The sequence below is a fragment of the Mangifera indica genome, chromosome 4 (assembly GCF_011075055.1).
Source record: "Mangifera indica cultivar Alphonso chromosome 4, CATAS_Mindica_2.1, whole genome shotgun sequence".
Lineage (NCBI taxonomy): Eukaryota > Viridiplantae > Streptophyta > Magnoliopsida > Sapindales > Anacardiaceae > Mangifera > Mangifera indica.
The window spans coordinates 19,914,833-19,938,801 of NC_058140.1; the positions used below are offsets into that span (position 1 = coordinate 19,914,833).

Genomic DNA, 23,969 nt, shown 5'->3' on the forward strand with positions numbered 1-23,969 from the left:
TAGGTTTAAGCATAAAATCACATGATTTAATCTATTTGCTTGAAAAATTAGGATGACAAAAATAGTGAGAAATGCTTTTAAATGTCAAAGTTTAACACCATATACCATTGGGGTGAAGAAAACAAGTCAAATTGAGTATTATTTGATTTAAAGTCAACTCAATAAAATAAATATAAAGTTTGATATTAAACTAAAATTTGACAAATTTATATATTATTGACTTGAGCTCGAGCTTAAAAGTGAAAATAAAAACTCCATCTTGGCTCAAAAAATAATAATTAAAATGCATAACTTATATACTTATTAATTACTCCTATAATCACTTTTACAATCAAAGTCGGAGGAGCTTAGCATCGTTTGACAAAATTATATGGGAGCTTAACATGTTTCCTAAAAGTTGAGAGCTTACTGATGAATTTGAAAGTATAGAGGATATTTGGAAATTGCGTCAAAATTATGGGCCAACAAATTATAATCCAACAAATTATAATCCAAATTTAAAGCATGGGGCAATCGGGTTTGCAGTCGGTTAAGGGTCTGTTCCATTTCTATGTAAACGGGTCAAGATGTAGATTACTGAAACCCGGCAATTCTCGAGTCAAGTCGGTGATAAATCGAAATTAAAAACAAAAATTGCAGCAGCCTTCATTTTGAACAATTATAAATGAGTTCTTGTTATTGAGCAGAGCAAGCCTTCTCCTCAGTTCTTCCTCCGTAATTCTGTCGAGACTTTACTTTGAACTTAAACAGGTAAGCCGCGAATATTTTCGCTCTGTATTTCCTTTTCGGTTTTCGATTTCACTGACTGCTTTGAATCGCAAAACGTGGAATTGATAATTGGTTCTTTAATTAGGGTTTTTGGTCTATTTTTGTGACTTTTTAGGATTTTTTTTCTGTTCAGGTATCTTAATTGGTACTTTTACTAACAATCTGGTTTGAAGATATTGACGGCATAGCTTTAATTGGATCATTTAATATATTTGCAGGAAAAGCCGGTGAAGTTTGAGTGTCTTTGGATTTTAGTTAATTTAGATGGAGGTTAGTACGAGAATTTGATAAGTAAATTTGTAATTCTGTTTGCTGTTTTCATTATTGGCACATTGTTAATTTAATATGTTGCAATTTTCTTTTTAGAAACGAGAGGGGGCTGCTAAGCCTATTGACCTGGACAAAACAACTGAACTGTTGGAACCTGAGGAGATGAATGGTGGTGGGGGATTATTTGTACCAAATAAGGAACGGCTTATATATAGAGCACCTGAGGCAAAATCTCGGTTAGGTAATGATTTATTTGGCTGTGGAATCTTTTTTTTTTTTGGTCATGTTGTTTCTTTCGTATATTCGGCTGTTGCAGCTTTGTTTGCTTTCTTTGGTGAACATAAATAATAGTTTACTCAAATAGAGGTTAAGATTATGTTTTTGTGACATGCCGAGAACAAAACTGATAAAGCTTGAAGAAGCTATAGTGGGTTCAGTTCTTTGCTGCCATCCTGTGCGGTCTGCTTCATGACTCTTATTGCCTATTTCGTTTTTATCTATAAATTATGTGTAGACTCCAACATCAATGCTTGTCTTCTGTACTTGGATCCTTTATGTAACTTTTGGTGTTGTAGAATGATCTAAAAAATGGAACTCAAGTTAAACTTGTGGTGTGATTAGCCTTTATTTTTTTATTTTAAAGTTATGAAATCCATTTTCTTGCCTTTGCTAATAAAAACTTATAATATAACAGGGCTAGAGGTATGCCCTAATGGAAAAAGGGGAGGTTCTAAGAGTGATGGTGGGTTCAAAGTCCCAAAAGTTGCTCCCCTTGCAGCATCAATTGATGAGGAAGAGAAGCTTGAATTTTATGGAATAGATGAGGTAGGCAGTAACAACATAAACGGTGTCCGGAATCATTCTAGTAGGCGCTATCGTGATACAACATCAACTACAAGTGAGATAATTGATGCAGGTAACTATTTTTTCACTTTTCTGTGCTTTTAAATTGCACTCTATATATATATATATATATATATATATATATATATATATATATATATATATATAGAGTGCAATTTAAAATATATATATATATATATATATATATATATATATATATATATATATGTATGTATGTATGTATATCCCTATTCAATTATTATTTCTCTTATTGCAGAAGATACAAAGACTGTAGGGAGACGAAGTGGTGATACAGCTGGAACTCATCTCTCAAATCAACATAAATCTTTAGATGTAAATTAATATTCCACTATTAATGTTTCTTTGCTGTTGTCTTATCATCAATTATTAGTGGTTTTGATTTGGTTTTTCAATTGAAGGTTTCATCGTCTATTGGGAGTTCCTTGAGTGCCTCTGCAAGTTCTAGGTATGACAGGGATGACAGCGGTAGTGAGAGAAGATATTACAAGGATGATTCTAGAAGTGAAAGTAGGGTGAGCAGCAGGAGAGACAATTATGATAGTAAGGGACGGTATCATGAAAGGGAAACACGTAGTCGATATGATTCGGATTCCAGTGGAGAATATGGAAGAAAACGAAGTAGATATGAAGGTTCAAGGAGGACACCTGGTATGTGATACTTCTCTACTTAGGTTGTGCCTGTTTTTGTTTCTCAAACTTCTTTCTGTCTACCAAATATAGAATTTGACACACTTTAGTGCAAATGACATTAATCTCGTTAATATTACTTTATCATATCCTTACTTTTTGAGGAACATTGTTCATTTGTAACTTATTTTATGCTTCCATTCATCTAGAATCAAAGGGCAATAATCTTTTTGTTCGTTATTGATGGCTATATTTATATTATTACATTCTTTGTATCGTTTTCATTTCCAGTTTGTAGAAGTGAAGTCTCAGAAATTTCAGAAATATTCTTGTGGAAATATAAAATCAGATTCCCTGAAATAAATACATACATCCAGTATATATAGTCGTATGCTAATGTTTTCACTATATTCTTTTCTATTATCTTATGATCTCAAACAACAACTTGTTTATGATATGTGCTAAATAATTTAAACCTGTTTTCCTTCCTTATAAGAGAAGGAAATCTAAGTCTGTCTTGGTTAATTTTCTACTAAATTTTATTAATAAACACCACCAATACTTTTTCCAGGATGAGGATATTGCTTTTAATTTTAACTTGTGGACTTGCAGGCAAGTCTGACTGGGATGATGGACGATGGGAATGGGAAGAAACACCTCGCCATGAAAGTTACTCCAATTCCACTAGGCGCCATCAACCTTCTCCTTCTCCAATGTTTGTTGGGGCCTCACCTGATGCTCGATTAGTTTCTCCCTTGTCAACACCTCGTTTGGCTGGTACGATATTTGAGTATGTGAAATCTCTAGTTAAACACTAAATTTGCATGTTTTAGGTGGCAAAAAACAACAATTATTTTTTTCTTTGCCTATTTTGTACAAAATTTTAAACTCTGAATTACTGTAGGTTATGCTGCCTCTCCATGGGACCATGTTTCTCCCTCACCGGTTCCAATACGTGCTTCTGGATCCTCAGTTAGATCTTCAACTTCTGGATACAGTAGGAAGTCCCATCAATTTTCATTTTCTACTGAAAATTCAGAGTCATTCGAGGTACTCTATGTGTCTTTTTGCCAATCTTTCTCTCCTCTTTTCCCTTTGGATTACTTTCTCCTCTTGTTTGGGAAGAAGAGAAGGATATGAGGGGAGACTTCTGCATGCGAAACTTGTTCATTGTTCATTTTTAATTTTCTTAATGTTTGTGGATTTTAGACCTGGTCAATATTATAAGCTATCTTTCATTGCGAACCACATTATTCTTAATTTTATGTTTATTGTTGTTTTTGTAGGATGAAGAAGGTAAAACTATTTCTGCTAAAGAAGATGATTACGAGATCACTGAAAGTATGCGTCTGGAGATGGAATACAATTCTGATCGAGCATGGTAATTTACCAATATAATTCATCTGACAAGTGCAATTTATTTATATTTGTTGGTCTTGCTTAAATGTTAGTAGTCAAAAACCACATGGACACCAAACTGTAATTAATACTTAATTTGACCAAGTGTTGCTCTTTCAACGAATTTTCTTTCTGTGGTCCTTGATCCTTTATCAATAAACTATCCTGATAGAAATTTTCTTTCGTGGCATTCATATATGCTGTCTTATTGTGAACTAACAACGACTTTGAATATTGCTGCACAGGTATGATAGAGATGAAGGAAACACATTTGATGGGGATAGCTCCTCTTTTTTTCTTGGTGATGAGGCTTCTTTCCAAAAGAAAGAGGTGGAGTTGGCTAAAAGATTGGTACGTTCAAAATGCCTTGAAGTTGCAGTGATTTCTGGCCACACATTATGCCCTTTATAACTATAAAATGGATATTTGTGACTATTTTGTGATAGAACCAAGAAAAATAGTTCTTTTCATACCCCTTCTGACTATCTCTCTGAATGTGTGGAGGTTAATGAATAGTGCCTTAAGCATACCAGCACATGCTGGTTTGCATGTTTTATATACCCTGTACCTAGTTGCTCTCTAAAGTTATTTCTTTTCTTGTTGGTTTGCATTGGTTTGTATAGATATTCCAATTTTTGGATTTCGTAAACAAATTTATGAATTGTCTGAGGTGGTGATCTGAATTTTACGGAATGTATTATTCTGTAAGCAACTTGTGGTTTCATGCACAGGTTCGAAAAGACGGAACTAGGATGTCGCTTGCTCAGAGCAAAAAGTTGTCTCAGATTACTGCTGATAATCATCAGTGGGAAGAGAGGCAACTTTTGAGATCTGGAGCTGTAAGAGGTACAGAGTTGTCGACTGAGTTTGATGATGAGGAAGAACACAAGGTTATTCTTCTTGTACATGGTAAGGGAAAACCTCATGATAGACATTTTCAATCCACTAATGCAAGTGTATCAGATTTTACATGCACAGATGACTGCTATATCATTAGCTAAAATTTTCTGTTTATTGTCTAGATACAAAACCTCCTTTCCTGGATGGCAGAATCGTTTTCACTAAACAAGCAGAGCCTATAATGCCCATAAAAGACCCCACATCAGACATGGCTATAATTTCGCGCAAAGGATCTGTTTTGGTTAGAGAAATGCGTGAGAAACAGAACATGAATAAATCACGTCAGCGGTTTTGGGAACTTGCAGGCACAAAATTTGGTAATATTTTGGGTGTGGAGAAAACAGCAGAGCAGGTATGTATGGTGTAATATCTGTGCAATTGTTTGCATCTCTCAGTCTGTTAATATGTTTAATTTTTCTAAATCTCTTTCATGTTTTATGCTAGATTGATGCAGATACTGCTGATGTAGGTGAACATGGTGAAGTTGATTTCAAGGAAGATGCAAAATTTTCCCAACATATGAAAAAGGGGGAGGCTGTGAGTGACTTTGCAAAGTCCAAAAGCATAGCAGAACAGCGACAATATCTACCTATATATTCAGTTCGTGATGAGCTATTGCAGGTGTGGTGTTTTCTTTTGTAGATATTTTCTTACTTTCATAGTATATGGTAGTTTAGTTAATGAGTTGCTGATGCATCATCCCATTAGTCCCTTCTAGCAGTAGTTCTTCCGATCTGAAAGTTTTCTTGATAACTATTGTTTGGCCTTATTACTTAATTTATGAGTGTCAGCATATCATGGATTCTCAAAAGAATTAGGTTGGAGGACTTTTTGTTATCTAGTTCTATTGCCTTATCTTTTGACTCACAAAATGTAGGGTGGGGGGACTTATCATCTCTTTTTTTTTTTAAATCTACTGTTGTCTTGGCTGTTCCATGAATTTTATTTGGCTTCAAATATAACATTATATTGATAGTGTTTTTCTTAATCTTTCAAATGTCTATTGGATAGGTAATACGTGAAAATCAGGTGGCTGTTGTTGTTGGAGAAACTGGCTCTGGGAAGACAACTCAACTGACACAGGTTTTATCTTGCTGGAGGTTTTGTTATGGTTTAAGTTATGTGCCAAATAAACTGAATGTGACATTGACATATGGATATTGTTTACAGTACTTACATGAAGATGGATACACCACAAATGGCATTGTGGGTTGTACCCAGCCAAGGCGTGTGGCAGCTATGAGTGTGGCAAAGAGAGTCAGTGAAGAAATGGAAACTGAGCTAGGTGACAAGGTCGGTTATGCCATTCGTTTTGAGGACGTGACCGGGCCAAACACCATAATTAAGGTAATTGGTTTCATCAGTCTTCTACTTTTGATATGTTTCCCTGTATTGATGCTCTACCAATATGTTTTTTCAATATTTCCCTGATGCTTAATTGTCCGCAAATATGCTTTTTCAATATTTCCCTGAGATTAATTATCCGCAAATATGTTTTGCAATATTTCCCTGATGTTTAATCATCCACAAATATGTTTTCCAGTATTTCCCTGAGGCTTAATTGTCCACAAGTATGTTTTTTCTATATTTTTCTGATGCTTAATTGTCTGCAAGTATGTTTTTTCAGTATTTTCCTGATGCTTAATTATGTGCAAATATGTTGTTATAGCGTATTGTATTCTAGGTGTTTGGCACATTTTCTCTAGGGTTTTTTTTTTTTTTTTTCAATATTTCAGTATAGTTAGGTTATGATACTGTTGTTTCTTGTTAAAACTTTTGGATTTATAATTTTGCAGTACATGACTGATGGAGTGCTTCTGCGTGAAACTTTGAAAGATTCAGATCTTGACAAGTATCGGTATGGGGGAACTGTGATTTTTATAATTTTTTTCTGACCATATGTTTAACTATGGAATCTGTGACCAAAACAAAATTATTTACTGTCATGATTGTAACTGTTGCAGTGTTGTTGTGATGGATGAAGCACATGAGAGATCTCTTAGCACGGATGTACTGTTTGGGATACTGAAAAAAGTGGTTGCCCGACGACGTGATTTCAAGCTCATTGTAACATCTGCAACTCTGAATGCACAGAAATTTTCAAATTTCTTTGGAAGGTATGTTTTTAATGAATTTATTTTATTAGTATTTGGGTATGTTGGCATTTCCTGCACCTATATGAAAAATATATATTTTTGAAATTGTTTGCAGTGTACCAATTTTCCATATTCCTGGGAGAACATTTCCTGTCAACATTTTGTATAGTAAAACTCCCTGTGAAGACTATGTTGAAGCAGCAGTAAAGCAGGCCATGACAATTCACATCACCAGCTCCCCAGGTGACATCCTAATTTTCATGACTGGCCAAGATGAGATTGAGGCAGCTTGTCATGCCCTTGCAGAGCGCATGGAACAGCTTGTCTCCACCACCAAGAGAGAGGTTCCTAAACTTGAGATACTTCCAATATACTCCCAGTTGCCGGCTGATTTGCAAGCCAAGATATTCCAGAAAGCTGAAGAGGGGGCCCGCAAATGTATCGTAGCAACCAACATCGCTGAGACATCACTGACTGTAGATGGAATTTTTTATGTGATCGACACAGGTTATGGCAAAATGAAAGTTTACAACCCTAAAATGGGTATGGATGCTCTGCAAGTTTTCCCTGTCAGCCGTGCTGCTGCTGACCAGCGAGCTGGACGTGCTGGTAGAACTGGACCTGGTACATGTTATCGGCTTTATACAGAGAATGCATACCTTAATGAAATGCTGCCAAGTCCTGTGCCAGAGATTCAGAGAACCAACCTTGGCAATGTGGTGTTGTTACTCAAGTCCCTTAAAGTTGATAACTTGCTGGATTTTGATTTCATGGACCCGCCTCCGGAGGATAACATCTTGAATTCTATGTATCAGTTGTGGGTCTTAGGTGCACTTAACAATGTTGGGGGCTTAACTGATCTTGGCTGGAAAATGGTGGAATTCCCATTGGATCCTCCACTTGCTAAGATGCTCTTGATGGGTGAGCAACTAGGATGCCTCGATGAGGTTTTGACAATAGTGTCAATGCTTTCAGTGCCATCAGTATTCTTCCGGCCTAAAGATAGGGCAGAGGAGAGTGATGCAGCTAGAGAGAAATTTTTTGTGCAAGAATCTGACCATTTAACTCTACTCTATGTTTACCAGCAATGGAAGGAGCACCAGTATCGGGGAGACTGGTGCAGTGATCATTATTTGCATGTTAAATCCTTGCGAAAGGCTAGAGAAGTGAGATCTCAGCTGCTTGATATTCTCAAGACACTGAAAATCCCGCTAACATCCAGCGGACATAATTTTGACATTGTCCGAAAAGCTATCTGTTCTGCATACTTCCACAATGCAGCAAGATTAAAGGGAGTTGGGGAGTATGTAAATTGCAGGAATGGAATGCCTTGCCATCTGCACCCGAGCAGTGCAATTTATGGTTTGGGTTACACTCCAGAGTATGTGGTTTATCATGAATTGATATTGACAACCAAGGAGTACATGCAATGTGCCACAGCTGTAGAGCCTCATTGGCTGGCTGAGCTAGGACCGATGTTTTTCACTGTGAAGGATTCTGATACGTCAATGTTGGAGCATAAGAAGAAACAAAAGGAAGGAAAATCGGCTATGGAGGAGGAGATGGAAAATTTGAAGAGGGAACAAGCGGAGGAAGAAAGAAAAAACAAGGAGAGAGAGAAGGAGAAGAGGGCAAAGGGGCAGCAACGAGTGTCGATGCCAGGTTTGCGCCAGGGTGGCTCGACTTACCTCAGACCAAAGAAGCTCGGTTTGTAAATGTACATTACACTGTGTAACAAAATTGTCATTGATTACAGATTAAAATGATTACGTTAAATGTGATGAACAAAATTGTTCTCATTTGTTACTGTTAACCTAAAGTGAATTTTCAAAACTGGTTTCTTTTTTTCTTTCTTTCAATTTATAGTTATTGTAGGTTTACTGGCCAGTCTATTATTCACTAAAAATTCCAGTTGTACCAACAAGTCTTAGTGGAAGCAAAGGATGGAACATGCTGTATCAAAAAGAGGCTTCTTGCCTTGTTGTAGTCTCAGTTTTGGGCTGGACAAGGGTGGATCTAAACTGAGTTGAGCCTTAATAAAGGCTAACTTGAGCTTCGGCATGACTATGGTATGACATGCCTGAGTTGGTTTGTACGGTGAACCATGACATTAGGATTGACGGGTCAGCTAAAGTTCATGTTAATGTAACTCCTTTTAAGGCACGCCAGTATTCTTTGGCAATTTGTTTAGTTTTTCAAGATTTGCTGATATTTTGTATGTAGAAAATCATCCGGATGACCAATTATGGATGGATAAATATCATGTTGATATAACGCCTGTTTTATGTCCAAATTTAAGAAAACCAGAGCCTTTATTGAATATTTCAGGGAAAAGAAGTAAATTCTTCATATTTGTATTACTAAGCTCAGTTAACAAAATTTTTATGATTTTTGGCAAATTCCAGCCGGTTAACTTTCTGGGAGGTAGGGGTGGTTGGTGGGTTAAAACTTTTATTTGGATGGAACCGTATTTATACAAAGTTGGAGAGTCAACACTTATTATTTACATCAAGATGTAAATTGTGATCAAACAGAAAGCACAGATCAAACAGAAATTAAGGCAGTAGGGGACTTGAATCTCATAGGGACACATGCAATGATGTAAATTGTGAACTTGTCCTTGAATCTCCGGAGGACCAAAACCTTCCCTCCTCCCCAGTGGAACACAGATAGGATTATATCCTTTATGGGTGTCTTCTTCATAGGTTTCTTCTCAATGCTCTCTTCTGTGACCTTCACTGTTTCTTCATTGTCTTCTTCGTCTTCACTTCCCCATTGAAGAGGATAGCTCCGCAGGAAGACCCTTCTGTTATTGTGGTCTTCATAGCGGAAGCTTCTTGCTCTAATCTTGTTTTCCTCCATGTCTTTGAAATCCTCAGCTTATAATTGAGTTTTACCAGTGGAAGCTTTTATATAGAGAAAAGAGAGATGGAGAGAGGTGGCAATTCGTTAAAAAACAAAGAAAGGACAAGAGAGTGAGAACAATTATCCAGCAATTGATTGCAGATTAAACCCCTTACGAAACAAATAAAGATGATAATAAAATGACAGTGGCAGGCCCTTGTGTTGGCTTTTCCTATGTTCCAACAAGAATGAGTTTATAATATGCTTATTATTTTATAAGTATTCTGCAGATCTGATGCTTCTGTTGGAGCTCTGCTTTCTGCACTCTCAAATTCTGTTGGTCGAAAATTTTCATTTTATGATGAGCTCTGTATGTAGCAGGCGACTGTTATAGGCTCCAATGGTTGTGTGTAGAGTGTAGTAGCTAAATTACATGCATGCAAAACATTTTTCTAGCTTATTTAATTCCCTTTATTTTTTCTTTGAGAATATGCTCCTCGTATTCTCCTCAAAACAGTTGGGCATGTAAGCATTATCATTCTGATCTAGGGAAAAAGTTTATTTGTAGAATATGAGATATTGCACAATGCTATGTATATCTAGTTTTGAGTATTTAATTGAGTATTTAGATAATGTATTTTATGATGACATGATGAAATCTTATTTGGGTAATCAAAATTGAGCGCATGTAATTTTATAGATAATATTTTGGTTGATTTTATTTGTTGGGGGAGACTTTTAGAGCTCAACATAATTATGTGTAGCTTACAGTTGGTGATGGCACGTTGATTTGCACAAGCTCTCTGTTTTCAAGTTGGCACATAACGTCTAGCGATTCAATGTCCTTGGACCACTATGTAGAGACACAGAGAGTGAAAAGAAAGAGGTCAAGGCGACAATTTCAATGTGGTTGTTGAGCTTGTCATGTCTAGAAACACTTTGCCGTTGAGGGATTTTATAGTTTAGATCAATAGCATAGCATCATCCATAGCGATCGGAAATCCCAAGGAAAATACACTACCCACCATGTGGCCAAGGCACGTTGAAAACGATAGCCGTATAGCAAGATGACAAAGTGGCTTAGATTGTCGGGTAATTTGATTGACTTGTAGTTAGACTTACTTTCAAGTATTGAATTGCTTTAAGATGCAAGGATCATTATTGATGGTTCTTTTATATCCAATAAGATTGAGCCATAGAAAATGAATTTCCAACTATTAATATTATTTCCATCCAATTTTGAATACCAAATTAAATATTTAAATAATATGTTATTATGTGATAAATTATTATATTATTTAATTAGATATTTAAAACTGAATTTATATATATTTATTCACTATGAATAGGAGCAAACAAAAACAAAGAAAAATGAAAAAGGGATATGCTTAGCTTCCCATAATTTTGTTGCACTCACCAGCAAATTTCAGTGATGATATGATTAATTCTGTTGCTTCATTTTAAATTCGATAACTACCATGCTTCTTGTTTGTCATTACTTTCAAGTATTTTACATCATTTTTGTGGATTAATTACCCAAAAATTGGTCCAATATGACTCATCCATTTCCCCTTAAAAATGAAGAAAATCTAACCTCGGAAAGAAAAATTGTTATGATTACTGTAATTATTTGTGGTGCTGGAGGAGATTTAGAATCTCTAAATGTTGTTTGACCTACACTGGGATACAAATTAAGTTAATTTAAATTTAAATTCGAACTTAGTTCAAAAGAGTTAGAATTTTGATTTGATAGTTTAGCTCCTTTAAAGGTAGATCTGATTTAATCTAAATTGAATTTAACTCTAAGGGGTGAACAATATTATTAGAAAAGTGAACAATATCATCAATGACTGAATAATGTTATTTGCGGATGAACAAACAAGTTAATCTCAAACTGATTTGTCCAGTTAGAACTTTAATTTGAGATTGATACATTTCAATTGAACTAGTTCTGATCAGTTCCACCCTTAAGCTCATTTTCCTCTTCATTAATACTGTTCGTTTCATTGATAATATTATTTGCCTTGTTAATAGTATCTTGATGATACTGTATATTATTTTGTATAAGTTTAAATTGAGTATTATAAATTCGAATCAAACTCAAATTTGTTTGTAATCAGGTCAACTTTGCATGAGCCCACCCTAGTTTGGCCGTGTATACAAACCAAGTAAATCAGCTGGAAAAAGTCAAAAAGCCTACTTGATCAGTTTTTAAATTGTTGATCATTGCCATGAGTAAATAAGAATTACTAGTAATACAGAGCCAGACGACTCTGAAATGAAATGCAACCAACTGCAACCCCGGATAGAGACATAAAAATATAAATATGAATCATGGCTCAATGCGTAAGACAGGCACAGATGTGGACCTCTTGTAATTTTATCAACTTAGTAATCGCCAGCAAGTCTGAACTAACTTGTTTACCTTTTTGCCAGTAAATGATTTAAAATCTTTCATAGATGTTGAGTTGGTTTAATACTTTTCAACTTTCTGCAGCTGGGTTTCTCTCTTTTTTAAAGATTTGATGAGGAGCTGACGGTGAACACTGTGCTGATTTTTAGTTCATGGCCACTGGCCATCTGATTTTTTGTTCAACAGCAACAGTTGAACACTGTACAAGCACATACTCACTAAAGATGGCTTTCTCAGGCAAATAATGGAACCAACCAAAAAGCTACTTTTCGCTATTGTCATGTTGCAGGTTTACAGACATTAAAATTTTAATGGAATCGAAATGAAAAAATAAATATAATAGTAAGAAAGGGTCCCATTTCTGCCAATGCCATTGCTTCGCTTTCAAGACCAATCAACTTCCTCTCCAGATTTTGGCTGAGTAACAACTTTTTCTCCTTCAAGATAAAGCTAGAGAACAGTTTTCCTCTTCATTTCTCTCTCTCTCTCTCTTTCTAGTAATTGGAAATACTGAGTTTGAAGTTATTGATGTGAATGAATAGATTCTCGACTATAAAGTCCAGTTGCAGAGATGGGTAATTGTGTTACAGTTCAGAAGAAGTCACTTAACTCAGAAATGAAACTTGCAGTCCAAATTCAATCACCCACCAAGGAGAACACAACCAAAAACGACCAAAAAACTGATGGCCACTGTTTCTTGCCTCAAACTTCACAAATAGGACATGCGGCTAGTTTTCGAGACTTGAGTTTGAGTATGATTCCTATTTGATTTACTTCTTTCATATATATCTTCTTTTTTGCCTTTTTTTTTTCTGTGTTTTGAATTTCTTGCATCTACTTTATTGCTGTATGTTGCTTCTGGCTGAAGAAAAGGATTACCTTTCCAAATGATAGGCAACAATTTTTTTCCCTTTAAGAGCTTAATGAATTCATGGGGTCTGTCTGTGACCCAGATTGTGCTTTCAAATTCTGTAGTTTCATTAGTGCTTGAAACTGGCTTAAATAAGTAACAATCAGGTAATTTGATTCTTGGCCTGGAATATGTATATGTTTTGTGCAGGTAGTACAGAGGAAATGTTTTTGGATTCTCACCCCTGGTTAGAATCTGATTGTGAAGATTACTTCAGTGTCAATGGTGGTAAGACTAAGTTTGTTGCATTTTACTTTAATGAGATTTCTAGATAATTCAAGCTAAAGAGGCTGCAGTTCAGTTGTGGATTTTTAACTAGACTGCATATGTAACAGATCTTACTCCATCTTGTATCAACACTCCAATCTGCCATAAGATCTCCACGGAAATTCAGCTTGATAAGATTGTTTATACTGACACCAGACCGACACCCGATTCCTTACCTGAACCTTCTCCTACAGAAATGAAAAAACAACTGATTGAGCTCTTTCGAGAGAGTTTCGGTGATAGTCGTAGTGATGGAGATCAACAGTTACACGGGCAGCAGAAAGTCAAACCAACTGTTTTTGACCTCCCTAGAAAATCTGCAAGTAGAAGTCCATATGAATCAATTCCAAATTCTGTTTGCAGTAGTGAAAGAAGAACTCCTTACAGAGGAACCCATCCTGGGAAAGAGAAATCATCTCAATATTCTCAGTGCTGCATTCCAAGTTTGATGCGCAGCTTGAGCTTTACCGAGAAGAAGAAAAGGCTGAGTTCTGCCAGTGCTTGAGAATTGTAAGTGAAGCTCTTTCACTACTTTGAGAGGTTTTACTTCTAAACTAGTGTTCCTGTAAGAAGCTAAAACCTGAAATCCTTTTCAGTTGTTGTTGTCAATAGAAATATTTATACAGAGTGATCTATGGACTAAGTTTTTTGTATCAATTTCTTGTTCTAGTATGTGGGGTTCAGTCTTTCTTTATTTTTTGATTGTGTTTCTGTGATTCATCATGTTTGTATTTAGTTTCAGAGTTCTGAAACCGGCTGCATCATCATATATGCAAATAACAAGTATTAGAATTACAGAATTGATTCTTGTCTATGTAGCACGGAAACGGAAACGGATAAACATGGAAAAACGGAAACGGAAACTTGGAAACGCATTTTTTAAAAAATATAGGAAACGGAAATGTGGGGAAACTTATAAATAGTAAAAATATAAGGGTTTTTTTATAAATACTAAATTTTTTATAATAAAAATACATAAACTTGTATAATATAAAAATAAATAATAAAAAAAGAATGAAGAGAAAAAATACTATAAAATAGAATCATAGAACCTATTGTAAATTGTTCTTAAGCAAACGCATGTAGATATTTAAGAAAAAAACAACAATACACACCAATCTATATGATATGTCGAGAAAGAGATGAGTAACACATTAAAAAGTAGGGAGAAGATGAATTCAATATGAGATTTAAAGACATTTTTGGTTTAAAAATATAAAAGATATGTGTTTAATCGATTTCATAATTTTTCTTCTAAAATAAACGTGTTTCAAAATTTTTTAAAAATTTTGAAATGACCCGAAACGTTTTCTATAAGTTTCGGAGAGTTTTGGAAACGGAAATGTTTCCGAAACGTGAAAACGCATCTATTGTAAGTTTTCGTGCTACTTATATTCTTGTAGAAGAAAAGTTTTTGAACCTAAGGATCAACTTACCTTTGCCTGGAAATGGGATACAATTCAAATATCATAATTCTCAAGCAGTACCTTGAAAATTGGATCAAAGGTTCATCAAGCTGCCAACCTGCTACAATAATTTTACCAACCAATGCCAAGATAAAGAAGGAAAAGAGCAATAAAATGCAGCAGATGAGAATGGCTAACAGAGAACTTCATCTTCTGTGTTGTACTTTTTCAACTCTGCATTGCCAACGTTCACTGTCCTTTTCAGTCCACCTATGTTCACTGTCCTTGTAATCACAAGTATGATTGGTAGAATGGTAGTTTGGATTTGGTTGTGTGTTGCGTGGATTGGCCGCCGAAAAACACCAACGGGGAGTCCAATGACGGGGATAGGCATTTCACCAGCCCGCAGGAGCAGACAACACCTGAAGCTGGAATAGAACACAATCTCTTTCAGAAACATGAATCAAATTCACTATAACTATCATAATCACAAATAATAAATAATTGTTTTCTATCGTCTGGTTTTCACTCCTCTCGTATAGTAATAACACTGTCGACATAAGCTCTTGAAATTGTCGGCCGGAAAATATTATAAACAGACTTTTTCTTTCTGTCACGTGTCTTCTCATATTTTTGCATCCGAATCCACCGGGATTTGATGCACCTTTACTTGGTACAAACTTCCACCCAACAAACTGGTCGGACTTGAAAGATTACATCAGCCTTCCTGGTCACTGTGCTCTGCTACACTTGTAGGCTTAAATTTGGAAGCTGATTCCTTGCATCTATTCGTCTATTGTTTGGCTTCTTACAGTTTGTCTCTGGTAATAGAGATTTAAGGAAGGATTTCATTCGGATTAGATTAAGTTAAAGGTCGATTTAAATTCGAATCAAAATGATAATACTTAACTTAAACTTGTAAGAGTTCGTGTATAATATAATTAAAGGTTATTAACTGATGAATATTACTATTAAAAAGACGGGATGATAAATATTATCAAATAAATAAATAAATTTAAATTTAACTAAACTATTAAATTAAAATTTTAACTCAAAATCTACTTACTTAAACTAAACCGTTGGATCAACCTACGCTAATTTGAAATGGATTAGATCAGATCCATACCGAAATATGAAATTAGCTCCAACATTGTCCACAACACCAACGATGGGCCGTGACAGAGTCTGGAAACCAGGGCCTGCTTTAAGCTCGAGCCCATACGCCTAATTACAATGTGCCTGAATTTTCTTAGTAAATGACTTAAATTCATCATTCTGCTTCGGCTTGAGTTGCTTTGACTGACTGCTTCCGCATCGGTGACCGGAGAACTGAAGCAGTTCTTCACAGTCGAAAAATGAGTGGAAATGGCCGAAGAAGTGCACGAAGCAGAATCAAATTCTCCACTGATGGCGACGAAGGAGAACCTCTTCGTCCTAGAAGGACTAACTTAAAAAACCGTAGAGATCAAAATTCACTTCGCCTTTTCAGAGTTGATGTCAGAATCATGCTTGGTTTAAGCATTTTCTCTTTGTTAACAATTTCGTTTCTGATTTATCGTCTTGTTAATTCTATACATGAAGCCGATACGCCTCGTGTTGTTACGCCTTTTCCTGCTCCGAAACTCATGGACCTACCTGTGGTAAAACTCAATTTCATGATCACCTGCATTTTTTTTTGTTACGTGAATGACAATTATTTATTTTTGAAAATACGTGATGGCTATATCAGTTTCAAGGTGAGCATAAAGAGAGCTTGTACTGGGGAACTTATCGCCCTCACGTTTATCTTGGAATTCGCGCCAGGTAGTTCTTCTCACTTGCAAAGAATTTGAGTTTTTAAACGATTACTGATTTGTTACTACACTTGAAGGACTCCGCGATCTTTGGTTGCTGGGTTGATGTGGATTGGTGTAAAGGATGGAAGATATCATATGCGCCATGTGTGTCAAGACTCTGATGATCTGAGCAAATATGGGTGGACTCATCATAATGGTCGTGATTTTGGACATCAGGAGTTGGTTGACCATGGCATGACCTTGGAAACAAGTTTCTTGAAATCCAAGGGAGATGGCAGCGGCTATGGAGGAGACTGGGCAGTTCGAATTGGTGTGCAAATTGAGGAGTAAGTGGCTGCACTTTTAGTATCTGTTCTCTCATTTGCATACAATATGTTTGGTATATTTTTGTAGGGCACATTAGACAATCATTCAGAACTTTAACATGATTTCTGCTTTCATGCTCAATGCACAGATCTGAATGGGAAAATGACATGCTGAGCAGTGGACATCTTTTTTTCTATTTGGCTGATGAAGAAGGAAATGCTCTAACTTTGGGTAGTGATAACTTAGATATTCATGAGAGTTCTCTCCTGGTAACAGGTTCACGAATGGATGTTGGGGGTTGGCAGCTGCACTTAAAAGCGATGGTAATATGGCAATGGTTTGCAGTGGTGAAAACCCTTGATTTATTTGTCCTAGTAATAGCATGCAATCAAATTATTAAGTGGATAAACTCCCAACCCAAAGTTCTCTGTGTACTTGCTTAATGTTTATCTAAGCAACTCTACCGTTGACCTTGTCCCATGGCATGTGCATAAATTTCTGTCTCTTGCCAATTTTTTAGTAATTATCACCGTAATGGTATTGATATTAATCATTTTTTTTTTAGCATACTGATTTGGATCCACCTTTCAGGATGATTTGGAAGTCCATTATTCTGGCTTCAGGACACCTCATATTCATAACTTATCTGAACTTGTTCTAGAGAATCTTGGAGCCCAGGTATGTTAGATTTCATGGACATCACACTTTTGAATGCCATAATTATGTGATAATGTGAAAGAGTTACTATTCTTTTAAGTTTTCGTCATGGTTCAGTCTTGATTCTCTGCTTGTTTGCCTGCATGTACCAGGCAAGAATGTTTGGTCGTCTACAGCTGAGTGACACATCAGTTCGTTCTCCAAACATAGTAGTTTTTCAGGTAGGTAATGCAAGGGATGGTTTTTAAATTAGTTACTTTAAGGTATATCAATTTATTGAAAGCATTTCATAAGCATGATTTTCATCTGTGGTTTTGGTTCTCACTTAATTTTTCATCGGGGATTTTTATTCTTTTGCAGATTTCTGCTAGGATTCCATTCAAAGTAGATATTTGCTTTATATCTGGAACTGGTGTGAAAAACTCAAGAGTAGAAGAACGTGTAAGCAGCCTTACAGGTTTTTCCTACTTCCATTTAATCTGAGTTTTGTGTTAATGATTTGTTTGGTACGGTTTGAAAATACCAACTTTCTCTCTTTAGTCCATTATGCTTCTCCTTTGCATCACCTCTTCCACTATGCTTTCATCAGAATTTTTAAATTCTTTATTTCTTGAGTTATCTAATTCTACTTCTAAATTCTATCTGGAAAGTTTTTCCCCCCAATTTGAAGTTCAAAGGTTCCCTTTTTTAATATTGCTTTCAATGAAAAGCGAGAGGTGGTGCTTACTAGTATGTGCTTAATTTTATTTTGTCCAAAGTTGTTGGCAACCTTCAGTTGGTATTTTAGGTGTTAACTGAATGGATAACGGAATATGCTTATGGTATATTATGTACTAGGTTTCCATTCTTTGATTATACATCTTTCTGCACATATAACTACGCTGCAAAATCATAGGGATCTTTCTGGGCTATCTAAATTCTAGCTATTATTTGCATATATATTTTTTCATTTTGATTTTATATTTAGACATTTGCATTTGTTATAATGTTAGTTTTATATACTTGTTAACAAATTTTGACCATTGATAGTTATCACAGTTTCTGTATTCATCATGTTAACGTCTATACTAAAAGAAGGCATATGCAACCAACATAGATAAAATAAGTTTCTCTACAATTCTTCCACATTCTAGCAGGTTTAAATTTCTTTGAAATTTAGACTTCTAAATATGTAAAGTTGGGGGTTTCTGGTATAAATTTCTTTGTATACATGTTGGCCTTCAGAAATGGGATTCCCCCCCCACCACCCCCCCCCCCCCCCCCCCCCCCCCCCCCCTTCTTCTTTCCTTAGTTTTATATTGGTTTTTACTTTTTATTATCTAGGTACCTCACTGACCAGTCTACTTAAAGAGAAGCAACATGATTTTGATGCCAAATTTGAGAAGTGCTTTAACGTGGCTGAAAAGGTGATGATTTGAACTTATCTTATGCAAACGCTTTGTCCTTCTATAGTATATTTGCTACTATTTGACACTGTAATATTAACTAATCTATCTTATGACTCTTGTAGGAGAAATGTAATGAATGTATAGTGTATGATCTAATATGTTTTGACTTAAAGTCATTTTTCTTTCTCTTGAAGTGGTTCTTTTATGCAACCAGGTTTTCATTCTTCTTGATAAAATTTCTAATATAGTTGTATTTTATATTTCAGCTTGATTCTGAATCCATAATTGCCGGAAAGGCTGCTCTAGGGAATATGTTGGGTGGCATTGGCTACTTTTATGGCCAATCTAAAATATCTTTACCCAAAAGTTCCAAAGTGAGTTATTTGATTTGTTTCTTATCTTATTTGTCTTCTGTATCCTATATATTGTTCATCAGTTATGTGATCATGTGATCAATTCATGTTTCAAGTTGAACATGCTTTAGGTTATTGATTTTTAGGGAGTTAACTTATCCTTTAGTTTCCTAAAATAATTTTCATGAACTGATATCCGGAATGATGTGTAAGAATGATAAAATTTTGTTCAAATGGAGTGTGAAATTCTGTTATAATTTCCTAGCTAGGCTACAATGGTATGTTTGACTGTAAATAAATGAAAACCAATCTGACTTCTAATTTTCCCTGTTTCATTAGAAAATTATATTAATAGATAATTATGCTTTCACCATACGTCTCAAGTTTGTATCCCAGTTTATATTGCAAATTTTTTTATCATCCATATCATAATCAATGCAACATTACTTGAGTTAAATTTAGGGTACCAACTTGGGAAATGTTTTATTGTTCTATGAGTAAATACTATTGGTGAATAATGATCTATTATCCAGTTTAGCTCATTTCTGGATTCCCTTTTATTCTCAGTTTGTGTTCAAAAGTGTGGTCAAGATAAGGGAACTAACATTTTAGAAATGAGAAAATTAATTGCTGGTGGTAAGGTCAAGGTTCTTTTTCTTTAAGATGTTTATATTTTTACTTATGTTCACTCCTTTATTCTTATATTTGGTAAAGTCATAAAAGTGATCATTTTTTCTTGCAGCTTAAAAGTCATGATAATTTCATTTTATATTGGCCAGCTGAGCTTTATACTGCTGTCCCAAGTAGACCCTTCTTTCCAAGGGGATTTCTTTGGGATGAAGGTTTTCATCAATTATTAATCTGGTTAGTTTCCTATTACTTATAGATCAGTTATTGTAAACTTCGCTTCACATGGGGAGTATGCTAATTTCTATTTAATATACCATTAAATGAACAACTTATTCAGGTTAACTGATCATTTTTATGGTTTTATGTTTTGTCAATTGAATCTTAATCAGGCGCTGGGATGTCCATATATGCTTAGATATTATTGGACACTGGTTAGATTTGATGAACATTGATGGATGGATTCCCCGTGAGCAGATTCTGGGTGCTGAAGCTCTAAGGTGGCTTGGAGTTTCTAGTTCAAGTATGTCCAGTACACTTCTTGATTTAGTTAATCAGGAAAGTAATTTCAAATTCATTCTGGTTTAACTGCAGTAAGGTACCTGAGGAATTTGTTCTTCAGCATCCAAGTAATGGAAATCCACCAACTTTATTCATGGTTATACGGGGTAGGTTTGTTTCCAAGTATATAATACTATGATCATGCTTGAAATTTTAGTTTCATCTTAGCATGGACCTGACTCGCGTAGATATTCTATTTTGTTACACAAGTACCCTTTAGTAACAGAAGAAATATTCCTGGATCTAATGAAGGTGAGCATCCTTAAAAGTACATGCATACAAGTTCCAGGATTCCTTGTGTTGTCTTCTCTGAATCTCTGTATCCAAGCTACAATGATTAAAGCAGTTATTTGTTTCAAATTTTTTATTTTCTTGTTCAATACCAAGATTAGATAATTTGATATACTTTTTTGTGTGTACTCTGCATGTCCGCATATTGTCTGGATGAACATTAATGTTGTACTTTATACATGATCTGAGATATTATGAAAATTTGCTTCTTTCAGAACTAGTCTATGGCTTGAAGAAAAACAAATTTACTTCTACAGAAAGCAATGATATCTCTTCCTTTTTAGAGCGAGCTCTTATTCGCCTTGAAGGATGGTTCCATTGGTTCAACACTACTCAGTCAGGTAAGTCAAGTTTCTATTTAATCTTCCATGGCTCTTTTTTTTTTTTAATTTTTTGGAGAGGCTGTTGTCACAATACATATGATTGTAGTTCTAGTGTGTTTGTACCTCTAAAGGTTACAAGTTATTGATATTTCAGTGTTTATTAATCTCAAAGGAATTTTTCTGGTGGGATAACGGTTTTGTATTTGTGTAAACCTTAAAAAAGGACTTGGGCTTAAGACTTTTTTTTGAGTTTTTAACTGTCATCATGGTTACCTGTCAATTGAATTATTGTTTATGAGATTTAGAGAAGACATTTGACATTCTTAGTAAGCTGGGATGTTAGTTTTCTGAGTTTCTCATTTATTTTGGGTTATCACATTTAAAAAGCAGGAAAGGAAATGAACAGCTATTTTTGGCATGGAAGAGATAGCACAACAATACGTGAGCTAAATCCAAAGGTTCAATTCTACAGCTCTCTATATTTGAAAGTCTTTCATAGTTTTTATTTTGAAGCTTTTCCAGAAGATATTAATGTGGTAACATCCACATTTGCTTTGAATAAAGAAAAAAAATCCCTTAAACATGTTTACTCTCTGATGCTCACAAAGAAGTATGGTTCAGAAAATTTTCTGATGTTAAATATAAGGTGGTTAATTTATATTCGTTTCTGACATCTCCAGACTCTATCCTCTGGGCTGGATGATTATCCGCGTGCTTCACATCCTAGTGAAGAAGAACGTCACTTGGACCTTAGATGCTGGATGCTCCTAGCTGCAGATTCACTGCATTCCATTGCTGACTTGTTTGCGAAGGAAAGCAAACAAGAAAAGGTATATTAATTGCAAGCCTTTCTAAATACTAAATCTATATTTAACATTATAGACCTTGAAAACTAAATGATGCAGGAATATGGTTCAACAGCTAAGCTGCTTTCAGATTTTGAAATTCTGAATAAGGTATGTTCATCTAATCATCCTGTCTGAAATTATTTTTTCTTCTTTCACATTCAAGCGGCTTTCATATGGTACTTTGTAATAGTAATATAAGCAATTCCTATATTGTACATTATGTGCGATTCTAGAGAATTAAATCCTTGTGACTGCACACTAGTTAAATGTTTTTAAACATACCTTGCAGACTAATCACTGTCATAGTTCAGCTTTTTATGTCATTTGTGTTTAATGTTTCACCAGATGCATTTTGATCCAGCTTATGGAGCTTATTTTGATTATGGAAATCATACAGAAAAGGTATGCAGAACAGTTTTTTTGAGTGTACTCACACTTCGATAGGATGGTGCATATTTAATCCACCATTAGTGAAAGATATTTTGAGATAATTTTACCAATATACAAATTTCAATGGCATCGGCTTTCCAAAGGCCTAAGTTTAACTGGCTGCCATTCTTATTATTCTGCCGTTAAGAAGTAGACGGGCATCTGTTGCTAAACAGATTTTTGACTCATTGAATTGATTATTTAATCCATAAACCTATGCCTTTAGTTTTTGAAATTTGCTCACTGCTACTGACTGTTGGTTCTATCATTCCAGGTTCGTTTAAGTTGGAAAGAAACAAACATGAGAAATAACTACCCGACTCGTGAGCTTGTAAGGGAAGTATTAGAAAAGCCAGAGACGAGATTTGTTCCTCATATTGGCTATGTCAGCCTTTTTCCATTCATGGAGAAAATTATTCCACCTGTAAGCCGCATGGACAATCAAATGTTGAAAATACCTTTTTATCAGTTTGATAGAGTTCTTGCCTTAGTTACCATTTGTAGCATGGTAAGAAACCACTCATGTTTATCAATTGACCCAGGAATCATGGATTCTGGAAAAACAGCTTGACCTCATTTCAAATAGGAGTATCTTGTGGACTGATTATGGACTCTGTTCGCTTGCCAAGACAAGGTGATTGAATTTAATTTACTCCTGCTCATGTTTAATCTTACATAATTAATTTCTTTTTAGTATCTGCTTGTTACTCGTTCTATAATTACTTAAATCTAAAATGTTATCTTAAATGCCACAGCTCCATGTACATGAAACGCAACACAGAGCATGACCCACCTTATTGGAGAGGTCCAATTTGGATGAACATGAATTACAGGATTCTTTCTGCACTCCACCATTACGCACAAGGTATAAATTTCTTCATCACCGAAAACGTCTACCTTTCCTTACATTTAGTCTTCTAAATAAAATGATCAAAATTCCTGCAGTGAACGGACCATATAGAGACAGAGCAAATGTAATATACGACGAACTGAGGAGCAATCTGATCAGGTAAGTTACAGTTTTCCTACCTATATATATCCTTTCACCTCGTCAGTTAGTTCCAACATTTTTTTTTTTTACCTGTATCGGGCAGAAATGTGGTTAACAACTACCACCAGACTGGTTTTCTGTGGGAACAGTACGATCAGAAAACAGGTAAAGGAAAAGGCACCCGTGTATTTACCGGCTGGACATCACTTGTGCTATTAATGATGGCCGAAGGTTATGGTGAGAGTTAAATTGGTTAATATAAAGTTTTCAATAAAACTATATGTACTTATTTTAGGTATACTAATATGTATACACTTATATACGTGATCATGTGATTGAGTGATTTTGAATTAAAAATAAAATATCTAATTACATAATGACATATGTAAATGTGTATATATTTGTGTATCTAAAATGGGTACAATAGTATTGTTCTAAAGTTTTTGCCAACAAAAATGAAACAAGAACAAGTTTTGGACCAAGAGTATGTCTGTAAGTTTATATTTGTGATGTTACCCAGTATCAGCATCTGTAAACATTGAAGAAAATAAATTTATTTATAGAATATAACTGAAATTTAAAAGGTATAGCCCCAAATAGTAAATGTCTATAACA

General features: G+C 35.1%; 3 protein-coding genes across 3 annotated transcripts; all 3 read left to right on the forward strand.

Moving 5' to 3' along the window:
* The first annotated feature begins 539 nt into the window (after positions 1-539).
* LOC123213824 (pre-mRNA-splicing factor ATP-dependent RNA helicase DEAH7) lies at positions 540-8,777 on the forward strand. The gene is made up of 18 exons (XM_044633428.1): positions 540-750; positions 987-1,038; positions 1,135-1,279; positions 1,733-1,954; positions 2,159-2,235; positions 2,322-2,571; positions 3,163-3,327; positions 3,455-3,600; positions 3,837-3,931; positions 4,194-4,299; positions 4,680-4,857; positions 4,971-5,200; positions 5,293-5,469; positions 5,860-5,931; positions 6,019-6,195; positions 6,645-6,706; positions 6,813-6,965; positions 7,060-8,777. Exons 2-18 carry the CDS (start codon positions 1,033-1,035, stop codon positions 8,657-8,659), a joined length of 3,861 nt encoding a protein of 1,286 aa, XP_044489363.1. The 5' UTR covers positions 540-750; positions 987-1,032; the 3' UTR covers positions 8,660-8,777.
* A 3,584-nt stretch (positions 8,778-12,361) lies between these two features.
* LOC123213346 (uncharacterized protein At3g27210-like) lies at positions 12,362-14,072 on the forward strand. Its single transcript, XM_044632764.1, has 3 exons — positions 12,362-12,953; positions 13,262-13,339; positions 13,447-14,072. Exons 1-3 carry the CDS (start codon positions 12,773-12,775, stop codon positions 13,881-13,883), a joined length of 696 nt encoding a protein of 231 aa, XP_044488699.1. The 5' UTR covers positions 12,362-12,772; the 3' UTR covers positions 13,884-14,072.
* A 1,980-nt stretch (positions 14,073-16,052) lies between these two features.
* LOC123214948 (mannosyl-oligosaccharide glucosidase GCS1) lies at positions 16,053-23,951 on the forward strand. The gene is made up of 22 exons (XM_044634979.1): positions 16,053-16,424; positions 16,514-16,587; positions 16,655-16,906; positions 17,035-17,209; positions 17,478-17,564; positions 17,696-17,764; positions 17,904-18,000; positions 18,867-18,949; positions 19,198-19,305; positions 20,027-20,148; positions 20,304-20,411; positions 20,506-20,579; positions 20,979-21,104; positions 21,477-21,544; positions 21,767-21,916; positions 21,992-22,042; positions 22,280-22,336; positions 22,638-22,787; positions 22,906-22,997; positions 23,119-23,228; positions 23,309-23,372; positions 23,458-23,951. The coding sequence occupies exons 1-22, from the start codon at positions 16,140-16,142 to the stop codon at positions 23,600-23,602; spliced, it is 2,547 nt and encodes an 848-aa protein (XP_044490914.1). The 5' UTR covers positions 16,053-16,139; the 3' UTR covers positions 23,603-23,951.
* Positions 23,952-23,969: the final 18 nt, after the last annotated feature.